This window comes from Pangasianodon hypophthalmus, chromosome 24 (assembly GCF_027358585.1).
Source record: "Pangasianodon hypophthalmus isolate fPanHyp1 chromosome 24, fPanHyp1.pri, whole genome shotgun sequence".
Classification (NCBI taxonomy): domain Eukaryota; kingdom Metazoa; phylum Chordata; class Actinopteri; order Siluriformes; family Pangasiidae; genus Pangasianodon; species Pangasianodon hypophthalmus.
The window spans coordinates 8,774,966-8,798,873 of NC_069733.1; the positions used below are offsets into that span (position 1 = coordinate 8,774,966).

The 23,908-nt window shown below is 39.0% G+C and overlaps 1 protein-coding gene across 2 annotated transcripts in view; it reads right to left on the bottom strand.

The window, feature by feature from the left end:
* Positions 1 to 23,908, bottom strand: part of col27a1b (collagen, type XXVII, alpha 1b) — a 69,357-nt gene that overhangs the window by 31,891 nt on the left and 13,558 nt on the right. The window contains exons 5-13 of one of the 2 annotated variants that reach the window (XM_026931425.3): positions 19,272 to 19,325; positions 15,120 to 15,173; positions 14,843 to 14,896; positions 7,817 to 7,861; positions 6,772 to 6,821; positions 4,650 to 4,694; positions 3,610 to 3,663; positions 2,852 to 2,888; positions 537 to 590 (exon numbers count right to left, since the gene is read on the bottom strand). In XM_026931425.3, coding sequence (XP_026787226.1) covers positions 537 to 590; positions 2,852 to 2,888; positions 3,610 to 3,663; positions 4,650 to 4,694; positions 6,772 to 6,821; positions 7,817 to 7,861; positions 14,843 to 14,896; positions 15,120 to 15,173; positions 19,272 to 19,325 — 447 coding nt within the window. Of the gene's footprint in view, positions 1 to 536; positions 591 to 2,843; positions 2,889 to 3,609; positions 3,664 to 4,649; positions 4,695 to 6,767; positions 6,822 to 7,816; positions 7,862 to 14,842; positions 14,897 to 15,119; positions 15,174 to 19,271; positions 19,326 to 23,908 lie in introns of both variants that reach the window. The other variant, XM_026931424.3, reaches the window with a different exon arrangement.

Consider the following 23,908-nt stretch of genomic DNA (forward strand, 5'->3'; position numbering starts at 1 on the left):
TTACAGAAACGTCTGCAGTGTTAAAGTCTGCACGTTCTCATAGAACTCAGAGTTTAGGCACTTAAGCCCTGTGGCTGAGATGGTCTTTCCCACAGCTAAAGGCTATTGAGTAATCATACTGTTATCTATCACTAGATTTAATGATACTAAACTGGCTTTAAATTAAATAATTTCACATTTTAAATCTGATCCCTGCTTCTCTATGTGACTTCTAAGCAATTAGTACAGCTTGCTTTATATGGGAATTTGAGACCATGAGATTATAATGCTGTATCTGTCAGTTTTTTACTTTAAGATACTTTAATATATTAAGCCAAAGGTCCTCAATGAAAAGTCAGTGCAGATATAACTTTTCAACTTTGTATTTCTTTCATATTTTTAAGCAACATTTTGGAGTAAAAGTTCTCACATATATCCAGGGCCATACTTGTATACATATTTAAATCTATTAAAACTATAAGGTCAGATAGAACCTTATAGTTCTAAGGTCTTGAAGTGCTACAGAAAGCTCAGAGTCACAGTATATTGATACTCACTGGATTTCCGTCAGGCCCTGGTGGTCCTCGCTCGCCAAAATCCCCAGTAAAGCCCTACACACAGAAAAGAGAGGCACTGAGACACTGTAATATATTTACAACTGAGCAGACATCTGGCAAAAAAGTTGCCTAATTGGGTCTGATGTAGGATCAGTCCTCAAATCAGAATCTTCAATCTCCAAGGAGAGACACCAAGATTAGATTCAAATTAGTATCAAATTGATGTCCTACAGGTTGGCACAACAAAGCTATGAAGCCAAATAAAAGCTTTTACCCAAGCTAGTTTCACTCAAGCTGGTTATTGAGAATATTAAGCATTCATTCATCCTTAGTATCCACTTCATTCAATTCTGGAGCCTATCCTGGGAACACTGGGCTTGATGCAGGAATGCACCCTGGATGAGAAAAAAGTCCATCGCAGTGCACTATGCACACACAGATTCACTCTTAAGGACAATTTACCTACATGTCACCAATTCACCTACATGTTTTTGGATGGAAGGAAACCGGAAGCATGTTTTAGGTGGGAACCCAAAGGAAACGCAAGTGGACACAGGAAGAACATGTACGGAAACTCCACACAGTACAGACAGTAACCCGAGCTCAGGATTGAACCGGGGAGCCTGGAAATGTGAGGCGGCAACGGTACCCCACCGCACCACTGTTTTGACTCGTCTCTAAGTCAAGTTACATAATTGCTCCAGACTGATGGAGGTTCTTGGTCCAGACTGCTGTTCTTTTAAAGCACTTATGTTCCTGACTTGCAGTACAAAACATCCCTGTATGTGAATACACAATACAACAGCGATGTGAGTGAAAATCAAAATGGCTTTAACAGAACTGGTGTGGTTGCCAAGGTGTAACTTGAGTAGAGGAGAAATACTGCATGTTCAGCTTTAACTGACTATTTCAGCAGATCTTTGATTTGTAATACAAGCCAATACACACACAGCGCAACTAGACAAAGAAAACTGAATCCTCTGTTTAATCTTAGAGGGATTCTTTTTATATATTATTATAAACTGCTAACATGGGAATGACGGCTGCATGAGGAGTAATGAATGAACGTTCTGACGGAGGTATAATTAACTAGAACGCTTTACTGTGCTGTGACTTGTGGTGAAACACTAAGGCTTGTGGTAATGATGCTCATTTCTGTCAGCCATACAGGAAATACCACTGGCTGTGTGTTTCCTTGGGCTGACAAAGTGCCTGGAGAAATAGGGAGAAAGAGGGATCTGCTGACAACACCGTTTCACGTCCATCTACTATTTCATTATTTACAATGTGGGGACGTGACGTCACGTGGAGGCATACGCTTGATGTGTGTGGGCCACACTCAAACCACACAAAGCGCTTTGTCTCTTAAAGGAAATTTCCTATGGCATAGGAATATCTCAGGCATCTTTGCGAGTCGTAGTAGTATATCACAAGACACCACAATATTGAGGAACGGGTTCTCTGTTACAGTTCAGAATTAAAGAAGTGGTGTTCTTTTACTCTTGATCTGAATTGAGATAAAGAATTGCATCGAAATGCAGGGAAAACAGAATACTTTCAATTTTCAAAACATGCAGTTTCACAATAAAATGTTTTCCATGAAATGAGTGCTGAAATGGAAAGAAGAAAGTGCTGTTCACTTGTCATTTCTCTGCCAAAAACAGGAAGGAATAGATAAGAAAATGACCCAGTTTACTGCCAAATTAGCCCGATCAAGAATGAGGAGGATATGCACTATGGATGACTCATAAAAAAATGAGAATGTGATGCTATAAAAGATTGCATTCTTTCATCAGTATTCTGCTTATAATTAACATCTGGATACTTAACAGTTTTCTCCTAAACCATCATATACAGAAAACTCCACAGTGTTAAAGCCTGTAGGTTCTCACAGATCTCTAGTTAGGCTTTTTCCCCCTCATTTCTGCATTTCATGCACTTCAGCCCTATGGCTAAGACCCTTATAACAACATATACTTTGTCCCTTGACCCAGACAGCATCAAGGCCGTAATCTGCTTGACCATCAAGCACTCAATTGTCTCAGTAGTACATGGACTGATTTATGGTGATGCCTTGTGGGGACATATAGACACAAGGAAGTCATTTTAAGCAGGGAAACACTGTATGGTCTTTGAACAAGCATCCATAAAATCCCAGCTAAGAAATCACAGTCAGAACTTGACACTGCTGTGATTTTTTAGTGCGCGCACACACACACATACACACACACACACACACATACACACACACACACACACACCATTCACAGAGGCTTGTAGAGAGAGGATGGTGAGAGAAAACTTTACCGGCCTACCCATCTTGCCCTTCTTCCCACGAACACCAGGAATACCCTGTGTAAAAAAAAAAAGAACGAGAGAGACACAGAAAGAGACAGGGAGGAGAGACAAAAAAAGAGCAAAGGGAGTCAATTAATCAGTGAGCATGGCGGATGTAATGTACTGAGTCTGTGCTGAAAAGCGCTTTTCTCTCTTTCCTGCACAAAAGAGACTCTATCAGAGCACAGCACGCTCGCTCCATCCATGCCCGAAAATGGGAGAGTTGATCTGGCTAATCCGCAGCAGACCTTTTTCCAGCTCCTGAGTGGCTTATAATTCCCACACCGCAGGAATTCCGCCATCTCAAAGACCATGTGCAAATATTGGGAGAGCGACGAGTGCCCACCGTTGCTGGGAGGGTCTGTGCGGTTTTAGTTGAGCATGCCCCTTTTGCAAGGCTTTGCAGTCAGCATGAGCGAATTGGCTTTCTACACTGCCTGGATTAGACGAGTAAAGTGCTCATGGGAATAAAGCAAACCACAAGGTTTTCTCCAATAGAACTTGCCACTTTGTGCTCCAGGACACTCCACCGCATGTTTCTGGAGGAAATTAATTCCTTACTTTGTTATGGTGGGGATTAAAAAAAGGTCTCAGTATCACTGAGTCAGTGTCTCAGAATTTCAATAAGTAGGAAAATTGCAATGTTTTTAAAAAAAGTGCTAACTTTTGTGCTACTGATAGAGTCATGTGCATGTCATGTGCGTGACTAAAGGTCAGAATTAAAGACTAAACTCACTCTTTCTCCATCAGGTCCTGGGAGACCAAAGAGCCCTGGGATTCCGATGAAGCCCTATAAGAGGAGAGAACAATGGAATGAATTGTTAACGTGAGTGGTCCTAGTGTCTGGAGCTACACTAAAGCCTCAGATGAAGTCTACAGAAGTCCAGCAGGTAGCCTCAGTGGATGGTGACTCTTCATGAAGACCTAGGCCTTGAGGCAAGTGTATATGCCCATGGACTGCATGGTGCTGGCTTCCACGATGTAGTCCAAGGGCACATACCCTCACACCAGGGATCACTGAGGCTGGGCAGCTGGGTGGCACTGGGTTTAAAGACACAGCAATGATGGTTATGATGACTTCATGAATGAATACAACAATATGTAATGAGATTTGATGTGAAGATATACAGAAATGACAATACAACCAAACAAATTGGGCATCGTGTTTCAGTACAGCAAGAATTTAAGTCTTTTTCTTGCACTATCAAGAGTTATCATAGAGTAAATCTTACTCTGAATCTTACTCTGAATCTTCCAAACTGTGTATGTGCATGTGAGCATATAATAATGCAGGCTTACTGTATAGATTTGGAACTAATGAAATTTGATACTTTTATAAGGGAAATCAACTCTGACTATCAAGAACAGGCAAACTCACGATGTTTACAGTCTTGTACATCTTTACATGACCGCAATAGACTGCTGATTTATGATTTCCAGGCTTCTTAGTTTAAATAATGCAGCATTCTGTAAAACCTGGGTTTATTTAAGGGGGATGGAAATGTAAAATGTGGCTAATGACTAGGAGCTGTTTATGTCCTAGCAATCATCCAAAATAAATATCTCCTAACACACTGGGTTAGATGTTTAAACGGCCCAGAAAATGAATTGCACTTATGTCAGTAGACGCTATGTATGAACAGGAAAAGCAAACCAAAAATCCAGCCCAGTGTATACTATTTTCCTGGAGTCCAACTTCTATTGACTATAATACATTAAAATTGCTATAGCCAAAGACAGGAAGAATTTAAGAAGTGACTTCCTTGACTCACTCACCCGAACTCCTTTTGGTCCTGTATTTCCCATTGGCCCAGGCAATCCCTACAAAACACAAAACTGTGAAGTAGCATTTTGGGTTTTCAGTTGAAATCATTCATAACACTATGCACACATTGATATTGGAATAATGCCGCCAATGTTATTAAGTCCACATCTGAATTTAATGTTTTACAAATATTGTTGCTTAAATCCTGTGATTCTTTGCATATGGTCAAAAAAAACCCTTCAACATTATTTAAAGTGAAATTTAATATTATATAATTAATATATGTGGGATCAGGCATTCATTATTTTATGATTGTTATGTTTCTTCCTCTTATTATTATTATTATTACTATTATTATTGTTTTTAATTTTAATTTTTCTCCCCAGTTTGATCATCTGCTAATACCCATCCAGCTCTCTCCTATCATATGACAACTATCAAACTGAGCTTCCTCCAAGAGGCCAACTGCTGTGTCACAGGGCAGCGTAAGTGCTATCTACCCATCTACCCTCACCGAGTGCATGGCCATTTTTGCTCCCTTGACTCTTGGCCACGGATGGCTGTGGCTTTGTCGGGATTTGTAACCACAATCTCCAGAGGATATGGTGAATGCTTGTCTGTGCTGTGCTCTGTTGAGCCGTGTCAAGCGATTTAAGTAATTAATAAATGTGTGGCGGCCTGGGAAAACTCATCACATGGTGAACAAAGGACAAAATTGCATTTAAGCTATTTAGCTATCCAACAGCTTGATCAAAGCATGACGTTCATTCTGTGGGGCAATCACACTTAACTAGCAAGGTTTTAGACATCTTTAGGCAGACTGACTACATTTACCTCTGCGTTTGTTTAACTGGCTCATTACACAGTATATTTGCATATTGTTTAGCCGAGGTTAAAATGTAAATTTCCACATCATTTGCATGGTAAAGGCAGAAAAACACAGGTTTGGCCAAAACCCAACAGGCTATTTGCTAGAATTCAACCACAGTGCCATTGGATGGGTTTTCTCAGACAGCCACACATATCTACAGTCCTATATTTATCAGAATTAAAGTTTGTTTTAAAATGATGTTTTAAAATTAATGCAATTGCAATCCATGCGCAACAAAGCATTGTCTGAGAACTAATCAAGCTTGACAAAGCCAATGCTGATCTTAGCATGCTGTAATGAGAAACATAACTGTGCTGATGAAGCAGTGAGCCATGTGGAAATTGTCTGTCTTTTAGTGATGTTGTAGTAGAAAACCAGCGTGGCCTATTTAACAAGAATAGACTAATAACTGTAAACTATGAACCTCATCTCCAGCCATGTTTCCTTTACTTCCTATCAACACCGCCTCAAGTTCCATATAACGTCCTTTCAAATATTTACAAAATCCCACTAATAGGAGCCAGTACAACAGGCCACAATGTAAATGATTGGAGCTCTGGAACACTGAAACGTTGTAGTTATAGTGACTTGTGGATGTGAGATCACTTATAGAGGGCAGGTAATGGAAAGAGACGTTTCTGGGTCTGTTCTGCATTTCACACATGGCATTCAGGTGCATTTAAACAAACTCCAACCTCCAGCTTCTGCATCACAGAGCATCTACTCTTAAATCGAAGACAACAGTATAACTGTAATCTGCCATGCTGGCCAGCGCTCCAGCTGGGCTTTGTAAAGCAGGTTTAATGATCAGCGCAGTAGTATTGTCCAGATTTGTGATTCCCTGTTATCATAAACATTTCAACTAAAGCCAAACCCAAACCACTGCGCCAGATGTGCAGAGTTTGGAGTCTATGAGGATGAACCAGAGCGCGATTTATAATGCCGAGAGCTGCCATTAGGCTCAGCTGTGTGTGCACGAGACACAGAAGACACGCCAAACAATGTTCCAGAGCTCGGGAATGTGATTCATGCCTCAGGTTCTTCAATGAAGATTAAGCGTGATGTGGTGTAGCGTCAATTCTGCATACAAGACAACCTTGCTTTCGTGTTTTGTGTGATTTCCATGTCTTAGGATGTCAAACATGGAGCATGTGTAAAGAGCTGATGGCTTTGTCTTTAGCCTCCTGTACAGAGTTTTAGTGCATACATTTCTAAGACTACTGTACGAGCCAGCAGCACAACAGGAGATTTACTGCACCTGCCTGCCAGGATAACCTTTGGCACCCGGGTTTCCATCTGGCCCTTGCTCCCCCTGCAGAATGGTAAAAAAAAGAAAGAGAGTGGTGAGAAAATAATGAAAGGATGACTTCATCACAATAAATATGTGTTTATTTGGAACAACTCATTTTTTATAGATAATAAATGAAAAGAAATATAGAAAGGGCTGAGGAAAACAATCAGAGGTTTTTCTGTAAAATTACACGTCACTCACCTGGCTAAGATTAAACAGCTTATATATATATATATATATATATATATATATATATATATATATATATATATATATATATATATATATATATATATATATATATACATATTACTTATATTACACATATATATTAACCAGCTGCATTTGCAAGTAGCCAAAGCCAAGGACAAGGGCTTATTCTTTTAATATATATAAGTTTTATAATTTATATGCAGATTTTATTATTTCAGCTTATGGAACTATGTACTGCCACCCAATGAATGTCATTTTATGATGTATTGTGTGGGCTAGTAAGCCAAACGCAATTACTGTGCAAGGAAAGAATTTATATGCCATTGTATGCTACTTACTAAGTAACAGCTATGAATCATTCTGACAAAAATGTTTTGGATATTCGCAGCAATGGAAAGCTACTTAAAGATCCCTAGGACTATTAAAACTATTAAGAAACATAAACTTACATGAAGAAATGTCTTATAAAAGTGTAATAAAGTACTGAAGCATACGTATTCACTGAGCGTAATACGTCCATAATAAAGTCTTAAAGAAAGCACACAGAACCAGGCAGTCTGGCCAAGTTCAATATTAACAGCCAAACAACAATCGGCCAAACCGTTCGTAGTTACACATCTTCATTTATGGCATCTTTAGTGCTTTTTATCATGCCGTGCTTTTGAGTTCTGTCCATTCCGCTATATCAAAACTGTCTCAGCACATGCTACAGAGGCTACAGAATGGTTTGATGTCATCTCTCTACTGAAGCGAAAATAGAAATGTTATATATAAAGGAAGATAATGGAGTATTAATAACTCACAGGCTCTCCAGGATGGCCAGGTGGACCAGGATGACCTTTTTGTCCCTGAAGAGAGGAAAAAATGAGAACGAGAGTGTGAGATAATTCCAGTACACTGTGTTGGTCATCAGCAGTGAAACAGGGGCCCAAGAGGAGGAGCTGAATGACTATATCTACAAGAAAAAAATCAGCTGTCTTCACAGAGATCTGGTCATGACTTATGAGATCTTTGCGACATTGTAGGAGTATCAGTTATCACCACAAAGCCCAGTAAATGGCTTGAGTCAGCTGATTGTAACTCAGTTCCAGACGGAGATCATGACTCTTCTAAAGGGAATTCCTACAGAGCCCGCTGTGTGGTTTCCATTAAGAATATGCAAAACTGACCTGAACAAAGCCTGTTACAAATCTTTCCAGCAATGGAAAAGCAATGAGTGGTAAGGAACTCAATGACTCTTTAAGTACAGAACAGAACAGTTCTCCCTTACAAGCAGATCTACAGGCACTTTCCAATCATAATAACTGCAGAGTGGACCCGTAAACTCTCCAGATGAAGGCCAATTCCATATTATGTCATCCAGCACTCGGGAAGTCAACTCAGTTCTCCATATGTTCATGGAGCTTCTGCAGGTCGTCATCATTAAAGCCATTGTTTTATTACACTAGTGAATCATGCAGGCTTTGTTTAGTACACAATCAATGCTAGGGAAATGACTCGAGGGTCTTAAAGTATAAGCAAATAAGACAGCTACGAAGAATTCTGCACCACAAATGCATGATTTCGAACATTTCAAATAACATCCTATCATGGAATTATTGTAGTGGTATATATATCACCAAAAAAGTATTGAAAAAACTAGTAATAGAATTTAAAAAACCCGTAAATCATGAAAACTAACTTGGGGAAGCCTTGCTGAAAGAACCACCTTCGATTAAGAAGCAATGCAGCAGTGTGTGCCTTGGCAGAGTAACTCGTAATCACCTTCATGCTCGCAGTAATGAAAAGTAAGTTTGGGTAATGACTGACTTTGAGTAAGAAGAGTAGTGTTTTTAATAAAAAAGGTTGTTTTTTCTTTTGGTGCCAGGAAACCTGCTTTTAAATCAAACCATTCCGAAGAATTATGCAAGGCACTGTTTTAAACTAACAGTGGCTGAAGTTATTCCTTCAAGTTGTAATTCCTTTTTCCTGCACGGAGCCCTGACCTCAACCACACTGAGCACCTTTGGGATGAACTAGAATGCCGACTGCATGCCAGGCCTCCTCACCCAACATCAGTGTCTGACCTCACTAATGCTCTTGTGGCAAATTCTAGAGGAAAACCTTCCCAGTAAAGGGGGACAAAATCTGGAATGGAATGTTCAAAAAGCAAATATGGGTGAGACGGTCAGGTGTCCACAAACTTTTGGCTGTATAGTGTACAAATAAAAAGAGCAACACATGCAAGTGTAAGTAAGTGATTGTAAGTGATTGGCTGAACTCACAGGGAGGCTTTATAGTTTTATTTAAACACAAAAATGCTTTTTTAAACAATGTTTTTAATTATACTGGCACTCAACAACTTTTGGCACATTTATTTTTAAGAAGAAGTACTAACTTTATTTTCCAAAAAGTACATTCTTTAAAAAGTCTAATCTAGAACGCTGACAGGGTCGAATTGTCCCTCTGGGGGAATCCTGCAACAAAGTTTGCTTATCAGAAAGGATTTCAAACCAGAACCATTTTAGAAAGCTAAGAAGTATCATTAACTATACAAAGAACCTTCTGAAGAACTTCTTTTCTAAGAGTGTACTTCTTATGAGAATAAAGATAAATAGTTTAGATAAACAGCTTTTACACCCCCTAAGCAATGCTTCTGACAGACACGAAAGGGCAGACAACATGTATATTCGTAATTGTCTACACCTAAACTAACAAGAGAACAGACAGTGTAGAGCCAAACATGGTTTTAAAATCCACAACAGTACATCAGGCCTCCATAACTGTGGCTGCTGTATGTATGTCTCAGCATTCCAGCAGTGATGAGGATTACCGCCTGCACAAACACAAAACCTGCAGCTGCTACTTTGCCAATGCCAATCAATCCATCAACAGCAAATTACAGCAGAAGACAGCATGCTGGGAGGCCAAATCTCTTAACTAAGCATACGGGTCCCGAAAGGCCGTGCAGTTTTGGTGGCCTCCTTTCAAAGCAAATAACAACATAAATAATTGACTGGCACAGAGGTGAGATACTGATCAAAGCAAGCATGCACAGTGTGTAACGTGGTTTAAAAGCAAGTCTCTGATCTCTATACTGGAACTGATTGCTGTGCAGATGTAGACAAAGAACAATGTTGAGGCCACCCTCTGAATGACGGATATATATATATATATATATATATATATATATATATATATATATATATATATATATATATATATATATATATATACACACACACACACACACACACTATACTATACACACACTATATATACACTATATATGGAACTGAAGTAGTCTTATATAATATATATATATATATATATATAAGGCTACTTCAGTTCCATGAGAGGAGTTAAAGTGGAGAAGCCAGCCATGCCAAACTACACAGCAATGGAAAAGAGAATGAGAAAGTCCAGGATAACCATCTGTGCCAATTTTTATCTCGCAGACTGAAACAGCCCTCTAGCGTTGCAAGCCAGAGACATTGAGGAAATAGTGGAGGGTAGGGCTGAGCAATATCAGGATATGATATCTGAATGTCGTTTATATCATCAGTGTCAGTGTTTTTAGAATGCCTTTCCTACTTAGTAACTGATTGGACATAAAAAAAACTATTTTTGTACCATCTGTTTCACTTTCCTTCCTTTTTTGCAATACCTTATTATTATTTTTTTAAATAAATGTTTGACAAACATCTATGAACATATACCGGTCCTTTGTGGTGATCTGTTGCAAAATCTCAGCAAAATTATATACAGTGATCCATATTGTAAAAATTGATATGATATTTTTGCCTCATACCACAGCACTTAATAATTTGTTTGATGGACATTCCACAATATAAAATGTAACTATAAACAAATAAAAATTATGATGTGTCTTTAAAAAAATTATGATGATTATGATGTCTCTTTGGGACACTCTGCTTTTGGAAAATAATCAACTTCAGGATTGGTAGGGCCACATTTCACCCCCATTATAGATTATTTTCCAAAAACAGCTCATCCTGTCTTGATTATTACTTATACAGCACAGTGATTTGGAAACAATTACCATTTTTTTATTTATTAAGGAAAGATACTTGTCTTAATAAATCTTTTTTTAAAAGACTTTTTTAATAAAAGACTTTTTTTTTTTTGGTCTTTTTTTATTTATTAAGGAAAGATGCTTGCATGGAGAAATGTTTGCATGTCGTTTCCAGTGTGGAAGAGAATAAGGTGTGTGAATATCTGTGTGTGTGTGTGTGGGATAATGGAATCCAGATCATGGGTCAGAACCTTGGCAGAGCTTGTGAGTGTGGCACTCTGTCTTTTCCTACAGCAAAACTGATAAATAGGTGCTTTTAACAACTTGGATTTGCTCTGAATGCTGTTGCTCTGAGAGCAGCTGATGAAGACAAGATGGTGCCCTGGCTGCGAGTTCTTGTGTTTCCTCAGAAATTTGTGTTTTCATTCACACTGATAAGAACTGATAAAACAGGCTGACGATGCTTCAAATAACCTGCGGCTAACAAATGATACACTGAAACTGGACTGCGCTTGATATAAAATCCTATCTGCCATGAAACAGAAAAAAAATGTCTCCTTCCCAAGAACTGCAGTGACTCTAGCTCTTCTCTGACGATAATTCATTTTGAAAGCTTGTAATACATTTCATACCATTTTCAGACATGACCGTAGTGTCTAGAGGGATTTCAGAGCAACTCCAAGTAATATTATCCAGGAAAAAGATAAAACGAATAATTCTCTAATAGTATTAAATCTAATATTTAAAATATATAAACTATTTGACTAAAGAATATAGATTAAAGAGGATGGTATTATCAGATTTCATGTCATAAAATTCTCCTTGCATCTAAAAATCAGACGCAATGAGAAAATACTTTATTTTTTTTTTCTTTAATCCTTTTCACATTCCTCCCTTCGCATGTCCCGTTCTGGCTCCATCTTACTCATGCGCCTCCTCCCAAATGATCATTCACCTCTGACTTGCTGACTCAGACCAGCACTTTCCAACACTTGTGTCTATTTTTTCCCTTGCTTAAAAGCAGACATTTGGTTTTATGTCTACTCATGAATTCTATTAGAACAGGGGCTGTGATTGGAGGAAGAAAGAACAAAGAACCGGGTGATTATCTGTACGGATAAACAACAAGGGAAAGCAACAAGGGTGAGGCCGAGGGCAAGCGACAGGCTGAGGGAAGCTGAAGTGGCTCGATGGCTGATGGTAGACAGCTGCGTCGCGTCTGTTTAGACAGACACCTACAGAGGTCTCCAGCATGTGTTGCTGACTCTGTTCGGAGTAGCCGAGTTAGTATGTTGCGCAAGCACGTTTCTGAAGTAAAGGCTTTGTCTTTTTAGCATACTAGTGTGTGAAAGGAGTTTGAAAAAAGGATAGGCTGTAATACACACCTGCCAAAGTAGCCGTTATTCATATTTCCTCAACACCTACAAAACTTTATCTATACACCAACATTCTCCTCAGTCGAGCGTTTTTCAATTCGTATAAGAAAAGATAGAGGGAAACCCCACTATTGTCAGACAGAACAAATCCCTGTTATACATGTAATTCTTAAGGATTTTGTTTTTATGTTTTTTTGCCCACACCTTTGCTCAGTAGATTGAGTTTCCACCATCCAAAACCCCAGGTGCATTGATTATTTTTATGTGCTTTCCACTGAGCCTTGGCCACTAGCTCACTCCACACTAAAACTAGTCAGCATGTCAGCTTGCCCCCTCCTTTTGTTTCAACCTTTTCTGTTGGTGACCCTGATCTGGCTTCATTACAGTGTTTACCCATTTTTCAGCGCAGTCTGAAGATGCCTCTGGAGCCTAGCCATGAGGCCAACTGTCAGTGGGCTGTTTCAGTAAAACAACTGGTCTGAGATCAGCGTTCAGCACTGTGGTCCCTGAAATCCAACCAGTTTGAGGGAGCACAACTGAACCTGGATCAGGAAGACAGAAATAAGCATAAAATCATGTTCTTCTTGCTCCATCGGCATTTTATAAATGCTTCTGAGTCATGCTTTGGCTTTTTATTTTAGGAGTAAGTAAAGTGAGTAAGTAGCAAAGGAGTATATGCCATTACCTTATAAAATGGCATATAACAGCGTGACACACTGAGCTCCAAATGCATTCTGCCAGTCAGACTGCAGTAAAAAAGGGTGGAAGACTACACTGTACTGTAACAGACGTTAGTAGCCTACGCTTGTCCTATTACACAACACTGTCTCTCACTGCCAGACAAGACATCTGCTTTTATGCTGAGAATGTGTGTGAAAGGGTCTGAAGAATTAGGCATAGCCAAACACAATTGGTAATCAAGCCCATTTGTTTTCCAGCTGGCAATTTTCAGCTGGCAATATAAATAAATACATTCAGCTCCATCTATTCTTTATCTATACCCTGATCAGTTTCTGCTCTTCAGTTGCCATCTTTTTTCATTAAAATGGCTTCTTTTCTAGACAGGGACTGTATGGAATAACCTCGTGGTTTAGTGCCAGTGGTAATTTAGCAGAACTAGTGTCTCCAAGTAATTTTCCATGAGCTTTTAATGTATTTTTTCAGCCGCAACTTTGTGATTAAGAACATATGTGAGCAACCAGGCAGCCAGGTAATTCCATCACTTTACAATGTTTCAAGCACTCATTTTGCCTCCAAACATACTGGCACTCAAAAAAGTTGCCGTGTGAGTGTCATGTGCGTCATAATGCACTGCTCAGCATTACCACATGCAAAAGAGTATTTATACAACAGCAGTGGACATGCATTAGGCTCTGAAATGACCTGCTGGAAATGATATATTGCTTCATCTGTGAGACTACGAAACTGAAAAATGCTTAGGAACAGAAATCCCACTTTCCCTGTTTAAAGAGAGCGAGAGTGAGTGCGAAGCTTTGCGAGACGACACTGGAGTGGGAGCAACAGGCACGACGCCAGACGGAGTCTCTCAGCATTCAAGTCGACTGTCCAAAAAATGGCCGGCTGGAACCAATCACTTCCTCTCAAGCTGTTCGGTACTGGCCTGTTAATATGATCTCAAAAACACGACTGATCCTTTTCTACACTGGCACAAAAGCCTGTCGGCTCATTTGATACCACTGAAAGAATCGTACTCCCCAACAGCTGATAAACGACAAATTACGACTCACAGGGGAGAGTTTTAGATACAGCATGATGCAATTTAATAGGCCTTTTGCATGACAAGGCAGTTTCACCCAAAGGTATGCAGCTGTGAAAAGACTGACATCATCAGTCATCACTGACAAAAAGGTGCTGAGTGAGCTGGTTTATTTGCCAGGCATAATGACCAAAAGATCAGTATGCGAAATAATGAATATGTACTTTTCACAATTTGATGATGTCATAAGCTGGCCGCTGCGTTAGAGAACATGACCGAGAACACCAGCTCGCCGTATCTGGAGCCTGTTAGGCTTTCATCCAAACGAGCGAGAAGAAACATCCAGCGCAAGGCAGACGTTCTGCTCTGCATCGGGATCCTTCTCCCTCAGATGAGTCAATGGGATTTCGCACTTGGCTGAATCAAGGAGGGGCCTCTCTTCATGGAAAAACCCAAACATAAAGTAACATGCAATCACTCACCCACAAACCTGGAGCACATTTACCGGCTTTGATTTATATGCCACAACACAGATACGTCTGAGAAACCGCTATAGCACAATATATGCTTGGATTTCTGCCACAGCTATGATGTTTGCTGGGAAAACTTGAACACACAGGCCAGTGAGGGTAATCAACTGTTCCAACCACCTGGAGAGTGACACTTTTGATATAGCATTATGGAAATATCACAAGTAGTGGTTAGTTACGAGGTTCCTTACTTTTCGACCTGCTTGTCCATGTGGTCCGGGTGGTCCCACTATCCCAGGGTCCCCCTGAAAAAGTGAGGATGTAATTACCTAATGTACCTGGCACTAATGACATAACATTTATAACTACTATGTCAATAATATATTACAAATTACATACATATGGATGGTACTAATATAAGGTTATGCACATCTGTGTTTCCATTGTTTACTATTCTGCAAGTCCCAATACTATTTATTGCCTAATGCACCAGTGCTGGTAAATCAAGAGTCAAGGGGAAATGCATACTTTTGCTCCATTTGGCACTCTGCCAGGGGAGAGTCCAGGGTCCCCCTTTTTTCCCTACGACACACAGACAGGAAACAAAAGATTCTTGTATAGGATACATATATAAGTGTGTGTACTGCATGCCTCCGACACAGGGAGATATATTGCAAATGTGCACGCACACTGTTGAGCTGCAAGTAATAGACAAAATATCTGATCATATAGCAGTTTTCATGAAATTTTATAAATAAATATCAACAATTTTAATGTTAATAGCACAAAGAGCAGAATCAATCAGTGATCTCCAAGACATTGTGACGTTGCAACATACAGTTAATTCTATTACATTACTTACAGTTATTATTACTACTTATTATGATTGTAATATGTCTTATATTATAAGTATATATTACAAACAAATTCAACCACAGCATTGTTGAATTATGAAATCTGATTGGTCAGAAGGTGCAGTATAGCTCTTACAGTAGTTCCAGTTGCAAGGTTTATATTAATGAACTCATTCTAAAATCAGTTATCAGTCATCCATTTTCATTTCTATAGTAACTACTTTCACAGGAACTTGTATGGCAGACACTGAAAAAGAAAAAAAGTGTGTAATTGTTGAAATGATGAGGTTTTCCATTAGAAGACGTTTATTTATTCATTTTTTTGGAAGAAGTCTCCAGTGTCAGGATGGAGGACTTTGTAATGACTGTTTATAGACTGTTTACAGTTATGTTTACAGCTATATAATGCAAGTGATAACAGGGACTAACTTGTTTCGCTTTTTCCATCCTTTTTCCACAACATTAACATAACCATAAATGCAAAGTATGACATTAATAAATAAATAAATATTTTTGCTTTAGCTTTGGCAAATTGCTGTGGTATAAGAGGAATAAAACACTTTGCAATGTGCTGTTATTGGAAAATAATCATCACACCACCCCCCGTTGATAATTTTCCTATACAGCAGCTCTATTGTATTTTATTCCTTACTTGATGAGCCCTTAATCTGGCACGCTTAAATCCAGGTCTGGTCTTACAGTAAGAAATTACTGGTGTATGTTGGATCACGTGAATCCTGTGATTCATCAAAACTCCACAGAAACACTAATTTGGAACATTCGAGGTTAGTCGAGATGGTCTAATGATTGTAAATTTGTACCAATTTGCATTTCTTAAAACAAATTTAAAGTTATGAAAAGTTAGGTTTGGGTTAGGGACAGGATTACAGATGAAATATTTCTGTCATATATAGAATACTTGGAAGAACTAAGTAATAAGATGGATGAATAGAACTGGAAAAATAATGTAATAATGTAGTTATTAACTATTAACAAACCTAAAGGAAAAGTTCACCCTGAAACACATTAAATATATTTATGCTGAAATATTTGTAATGTGCTTAGAGATTTTGGTGGTAATTTGTTGCTGTATTTTCATTATTTATTGGTGTTTAATAGGAGAAAAAAATGTTAAGTTCTCAAATATAATTGACAACTTTCAGATTTTTGCTTTTAGCTCCTAAAAACAAAAGCACAAGAGTTATGAAAGATGACTGCATAAAAATGTTGGCAGCACTGGATCTGCGTTATTTTCATTCCAAAGTCCTGCATTGTAAGAGCTGCGGACTACTAACATCTGTCCTACAGCAGTGACAGAAAACTGTAACGCAGCTTTGCTACTTTTGAGAATCTCCAGGGCAGTTTACAGCGACATGGCTAATAAACGCTCTCGAATCCAAGCGTGGTTATTTACACAAGAGCGTGGCCCATATATGCCTGCAAGAACGAGTTTACAGTAAGCTCTCCAAAGACACTGGGGATCACCAGGCACATTCTTCTGCCTTTTCAGGCAATGGGTGGCAGTCTGAATTAGTGTCCATGTCTCCTCACAGTTTTCATGTTTTATTCAATCAAACTCACCACGAAGCTAGCATGATAACTGTTTACGTGCTTGCTTGTTTAGTTGTTGCACTGAAGTGCCACGCTCTCATCATGGCTTTAGCATCTTTAATCACATGAACATGGTGTACACCTATTTCGGATGTTATTTCAGTTGAAGATGACTGATGATACAGTCACATATGTGCTACCCATAGTGTATATGGCTCATAATATAGAGCTATAAATAGGTCAAAGCCTATACACATTTTAATTAGTGTTATAAAGGCTATTATCGCTAAAACATTTCTGGCTGATTAAAGCTTTCTAACCTGAAGGCCTGGGTATTTATTTGAGGACACAACGTCCACACAGGGTAGTGTGTCAGTAAAATTCTGTCTACAAAAGCAACTGTATACTTGTTGGCTTGGATCAAGCCTGGCCTATACCATGTAATGCCCATGTAATAATGAAGTAAGGAGTTCTTGACAAATTTATCTCTGTGTGTGCTACAAGAAGTGGCTTAGCATCAAAACAAGCAGGAGTAGTCTTTACTGTTACAGATTAAATATACACAGGACTGTGCAAAAGTCTTAGGCACCCTATTTTTTTTAGTACAAACTTTGTTAGATTTTTATTTTATAACTTCTACATTATTGATTCAGTACAAAAACATTTTAGATTTCCAAACATTAGTTTTCCAGCACAAAATTAAATCTTACAGAAAAATGTTTGTATGGCAGTAAAGAAAGCAGCATATTACAGAAGAGACACTTTTCAGACAAAAAAAACATAATGAAGGCTGCTGGGTTTCACTGCAAAAATAAGAAGCAAGTGTGACAGTCAAAGTCTCCAGAAGAACTGTGCCTGTTTCTGCAAGATGCTCAGTAACACTTACAGCTCATTTCCTTATAAAACTGCACACACTGTACCTGAGACTACTATTTTTTTTGTAAAGCGAAGGATCGGCACACCAAATATTGACTTCATTTCATTTATTACTGTTTACTGCTCTTTATAGTATTTTTTAAATGTAGAAACATTTAATTTCATTATTTTTGAAGGCATCATTGCTCTACAGCAACTTTGCATGTGCCTAAGACTTCTGCACTGTATTGTATAGAAATACTTGGAAAAACTGGAAATAATGAATAGAACTGGAAATGGATGACTAGAACTGGAAAAAAAGCTATCTGTAATCATTAACTATTAGCAAACCTAAAGGAAAGGTTCACCCTGAAACACATTAAATATATTTATGTTGAAATATTTGTGATGTGCTTAGTGATTTTGGTGATAATTTGGTGAACGATGCTGTATTTTCTTTATTCAGTAGTGTTTAAAAAAGAGAAAAATATCTAACAATCTCAAATATAATGAATTTTTATTTTAAATATATTTTATATAATTAATTTTAAATTAAATTGTCAGATTTTGCTTTTAGCTCCTAAAAACAAAAGAGCAAGAGCTTTTTTTGCCTCACTCACATTTTTTCACTGATATTCAATGTCATATTAATGAGAAACCCAACGTAGAGGTAGTGGAGGTAGTGGAGACAGCAAACGTTTCAGAATGTAATGCAACAGCAAACGTTTCAGAATGTAATGCAACAGCAAACGTTTCAGAATGTAATGCAGCTACAGACACAGTTTCACTGATTTATGGCAGAGAATCAATTTGGCTAGTCAGTGATCTACAAGCTCTACAAGCCTGATGGTGTTAACGGAGAAAACAGCTTGAAAGTTAAAGCACTGGAAGCTGATCTGTTTGAGGAGAGTGTTCAGATGAGGAGGGGAGAGAGCTGGACAGACTAAAGGACTAAAGTGCTGCAGCGTCAGTCAGTATTGTAACAGCGTTAGTCAGTACAGTAGCAGGACAGTTACAGCATTGTGTTAGTTGAAAATAGAGCAACTTGTCAATGAAAGAAGCTGAAAACAAAAACGTCAGCTCAGAAATTACAATAAATTAATTTCTAATTTTAAAGAAAATAAATCTTTTGCACCACTGAAGATCACACATTGATTATAAATATTTATATGCAAATCAAATCAAATGGATTTTTCCTTTTTAACCTCCTTTCTTATACTCCTCACTCTTTTTACAGTACTTTTACAGTAGTTACTGAATAAATTTATAGTATTTACTGAAGATGCTTTCATATGAAAAACTAAATAGATGAGACTTAACAGTAAATGTACTGTATTTTAGTACCAGGAAGAATAGATGCTGCCTTTTTGTGCTAATCAGCAGAAAAAAAGAGCAACTACTGATTAACATTCGTACAAACCTTGAGTCCTTTAGGCCCTGGGCGACCTGGGTTTCCATGTGGACCTGGAGGACCCTGCAACACAAGCACATGTTCACGTTTTATTTGTGCCATCACCTCTATGTTTACAGTTCTGTCACCACAGGAAGCTTAGACTGGGTCGTGAACCTTGACCTGGGTTATTGTTTTTTCCCCTTGAGAAGATTTACAGGAGAAAAGAAAGGGAGGAGAGGGACGCAAAGAGTGTAAACAGTGTCTAGCACTGGGGTCGGTAGTTTAACTCTGACATGTCTTTAGCCTGTGTGATTTTCAAGCATAGTGTATATCCTGGTTACAATGCATATAAATACCAGTGTTTATACTTTCTTATCATTTTGTGCTTTCTTGTAATGCCATTAAGGATTCTCACACCGAATGGTTAGAAAGCTTTAAACAATCTTAATCTAGGCTGGAGTATAGCTGCTCCTAAAGGGGAAAAGTGAAATGTTGAAAAGATACTGGACTTTCAAGCCTGCACACATCAGTGACATGGTGTTCATAGGGCTACATAAGCCCTTCATGACAACTGACAAACCGGCATTTTCATTCATAATGACTTATTCCAAATGGCTTAACTGTCAATTTTGTCAGGCCAATTATCAATATTCACTCCCGGGCAAAAAAATAAAAAAATAAAATGGGCCAAGCCCAAAATGCCAAAGCTTTTAATGGCCTTAACAACAAATCACTGGTCAGAAAATGAGCAAGAACTAAAACAAATGCACTCCTGAGAGCTCCTGTGCCACCATTTGCTCTTTTACCTTTGCTGCAGTGAACTGTTTGGGGAAAAGCTAGAACCAGGGAAATTCACATATATAGTCTTCTTGTACACAAAGGTAAAAATCATTATTTGGTTATCTGCCACATCTGATGCCAGTCAAGGGCCTGACAACAAGCTCAATGGAACCAGGATTGATAGAGCAGATATTTGTTTAATATCTCCATCAGTATTTGTCTAATTCTTGCTCATTTCCTGACCAGTGATTTGTTATTAAGCCCATTAGAAGCTTAATATTTTGCCACTTTGGGCTTAGCCCATTTTTTTTGCCCAGGAACGTAGATGTAGACATCATGCTGATGTAACACTTTAGTCACATGACACATTACACATGATGTGTGTTATTACACATTCTGGGCTGACTTATGTTAGAATGTTATAATAATTGACATTGTGGAAGGTACCTCACATTATATGACTCTGACATACCAGTAGAACAGTGTGATATAAGGCAGGTGTCATGATCTAACATAAGCCAGTTGTAAACGTGTCACAACACAGCCTTATGTCAATAAAAATCTATGTCACTTAACTGAGGTGTTATGTTACAACAGTTGGAGCCTTTTGGAATCTTGGAATTCTTAATGTTTATGTACGTTCATGCTCTTTCTTTTGTTCCTTCATACATTCATTCATCTTGAGTAAGCACTTTATCCTGGTCAGGGTCATGGTGGATCCAGAGCCTATTCTGGGAGCACTGGGTGTGTAGCACTGACACACCCAATGATGCTAGTCCACTGCAAGGCATCATGCACACACGGTCCTAGCGGCATGTTGTTGAGAGGTGGGAGAAAACCAGAGAACTCGGAGGAAACCTACATTGTGAAATGTGCACAGAAACCCCACAGAGACACTAAACCGAGTTACCTAATGTGCCATCATGCATTCTCAGGTTCATGTTATTTGTCATTACGGGCCTAGAGTATGTAGGTATCATGTAGCCCTATAAACACATGTTACTGAGACCTGGTTTTCAAAATAAAAGGTTTCCCCTTTAGTTGCAGTCTCTATTTAGGTGTCATGTAGCTCTAAGAACAACACAATTTAGTAAAGCGTTATCCAGGTCTCTATTTCATTTTATCTGGTGCAGCTTGAATCAGCAAGCATGTGGTTTAGGATGTGAAATATTTTAGCACTGCCCAATGTCCATAGTTAAAAGCTTGCAGAATGTTTTGTTTATAGGAGTAAAACATGTTTAAACGGTTCCATTCAGACCCACACAAGCACAGCAGACACTTTCACAACACAATAGCAAGGTTCTATTTTCAAGAGCTTTTCTAAACACTATGTTAACAGCAGTCAAGGTTTTGTCTGCGGTATAACCTGATAATAACCCTGGTAATAAGCAGAAACTTTTTGCTGACAACCTTTTTTAAAAGGGCATTTCATTTAATCATACAGTTGCTTCTGAGTGTCCCTAGTTTGCATTCGGCAAACTCACAGTTTTTGAAAATGTGCTTGAACAGCACAAGTAAATAGGCATGCTTTAATTGCTGCTTTCACAAATGTGATCTGTCTTACGTCAGAGCCCACGTCACTCTCAGCTCAAACTCCAGGGGAGGTCGGATCTGATCTACATTCTCTGCCTGCGTGAGCATGAACGTTTTCTGTACTCCATATGCAAAATGGCCCTCTGTTTGTGTTATGGCATATGGATGTGATTTTCTGCATTCAGTCACCTCTCCCACACAAGAGGCAGAGAAAGACACAGCATGAAGAGAAGATAGGGGGAGAAAGTGAGAGATGGAGAACATGTTCTGATGGTCCTGACCTACATACTAGATGAGAGAAAATGACAGTAATAATCACCAGTGGCTGTAATAATCACCAGCGGTGTTGTCTAGGCTCTATAGAGTGAAATGTTAACATGCCAGGTACCTAATACAGAGGTTTAGAATAATACAGAACGAAGCGGAAAACAGAGAGCAGTGTGTGATGAGGAGAGCCACAAAGAGTGTTTAGTATGCAGCTATTAATCCTCTTTGTCCTGAACTGTTCTGGCCCAGACATTAGAGTCATGAGTGGAGCACTTTTCCATTGCTGACTCTGCACATACTCGCCATATGGAGACGCTTACCAGGAGCTCATCTACAGATTTCCGTCTCTTTATTGAACAGTTCGCCGCATTGCTCTACATACTGCAATTTGCTTGGATGCTGTGCATGTGGCAGCAGTTAGCCAGCAGACAAAGCCAAAAGAGAAAGATCTGGTTTTAAATTATACTTCTTTCATGGCATGACAACGCTAGAGAAAACATAACGGGCACATGAGTGATGTTCCTATACAACGTTGCGGCGGAGAAAGCCCTCCTGTCTCGCAACGTGTTCAGGTAGGAGAGTGATCTGACACCCGGGCATCTCATTTCACCTCGTATGTTTCACCGGTTTGCTTCTCTAAACCCTTTCATGTGCGCACCACACTGCTTGAGCTGTAGAGCTGCTAAAGCACCCGAGGGAGACTTCTGGTCTGGGTTCTTGGAATCTAATACAAAAAGTGATGGAAAAAGGACAACTTTTTCCGCTTCTTCCACAATGTTGGCTCTCAACATTTTTCTCTAAACTGCTTAATCTTCGGAAAGCTATTCAGACTGGCACAGGATCCCCAGCATCATGAGAAATGGGAACAGAAGCCAGGTTTACAGTGGTGTGTGCTGTGCATGTGGAGCACCATCCTTTACAAGTGACACATTAAGGGCAAACAAGCCATATGACCCAGAAACCCCCTTTAGTCACATTAGTCAGCGGGATTAGACGTTCAAATGAGGAAAGAGTCTATGAACATTAACAATGTATGTGCCGTATCAAGTCTGGGCAAAGAATGTTGTAAAGAATGACAGCGGTATTCTCCAGTGGTCAAAAAAAAAACAAAAAAACCCCACAATACCGTGCACTATCACATTTAAGGCTCGGTTAGTCAAAAGGCTTGGGTTTGAGGCTACACGAGAGCTCTGATGAAGATGGAGAGGAAAACCACATTCACGCAGTGCTTTCGTATTTCTCTCAAAACTCTGTTCTGCTCATAAACGCTCAATCCAAAAGGAAACGAAAAATCAGTAAATCTGCCCATAAAAGTGAAATGCGGTGTATGGCAAACAATATGCTGACACAACGTAGGAAAATATCACATGTCAGGAGGAAGCAGAGTCTGTCGATGTTTTTTTCCTGAGTAATGTTTTTACTATTAGGCAAGGGGATGTCCAATAGATTTAAAGCCGTATCTCATGATTCACAATGCTATGTGATAATTAAAGTGGAGAGAGTCATGTCCCCTGAGTAATATTTGGTCTAGATTTCACCCCTGGGGTATCCCTTTGGAAACATCCCAGTAAGAGCAGTGATGAGGAAATAGTGACTCAACAGTGAAATAACCAGCATTTTCCATATTTAGTTCAAATCAAGCGATACATTATGGCTACTCTAAATGTTAGTAAACTATTCCATAAACACTCACTACTTCATTGGTAAGTTATAAATATTTTACAGGATGTCTTGGCAGCTGCTGAAAAAGCACAGTCTAATCAGAGATCTGAACCTAACACAGTACAAGAAACCAACACCAGCCAGCTGCAAGCTCTACCCAGGCACTAAGTAACATTTCGACTTGCTATGGCACCGAGGTTAAAGTTCAATTGTCGGGATGGAGGAGAGGTCCCGAGGGTACAGTTTTTCTTCCAATCTGTCAAACACATCGTTATCTGGACTGGGCCATTAGAAGAATGCAAGCGCCCCTGCTTTCAAGTTTATTTTCATGCACGTTCCATTCCCGATGCAGCACCCAAAACAACAAAACAACAGCCCAAGTTCATTATTTGCATTTGTGATGAGTTGCCTAACCAAAAAAA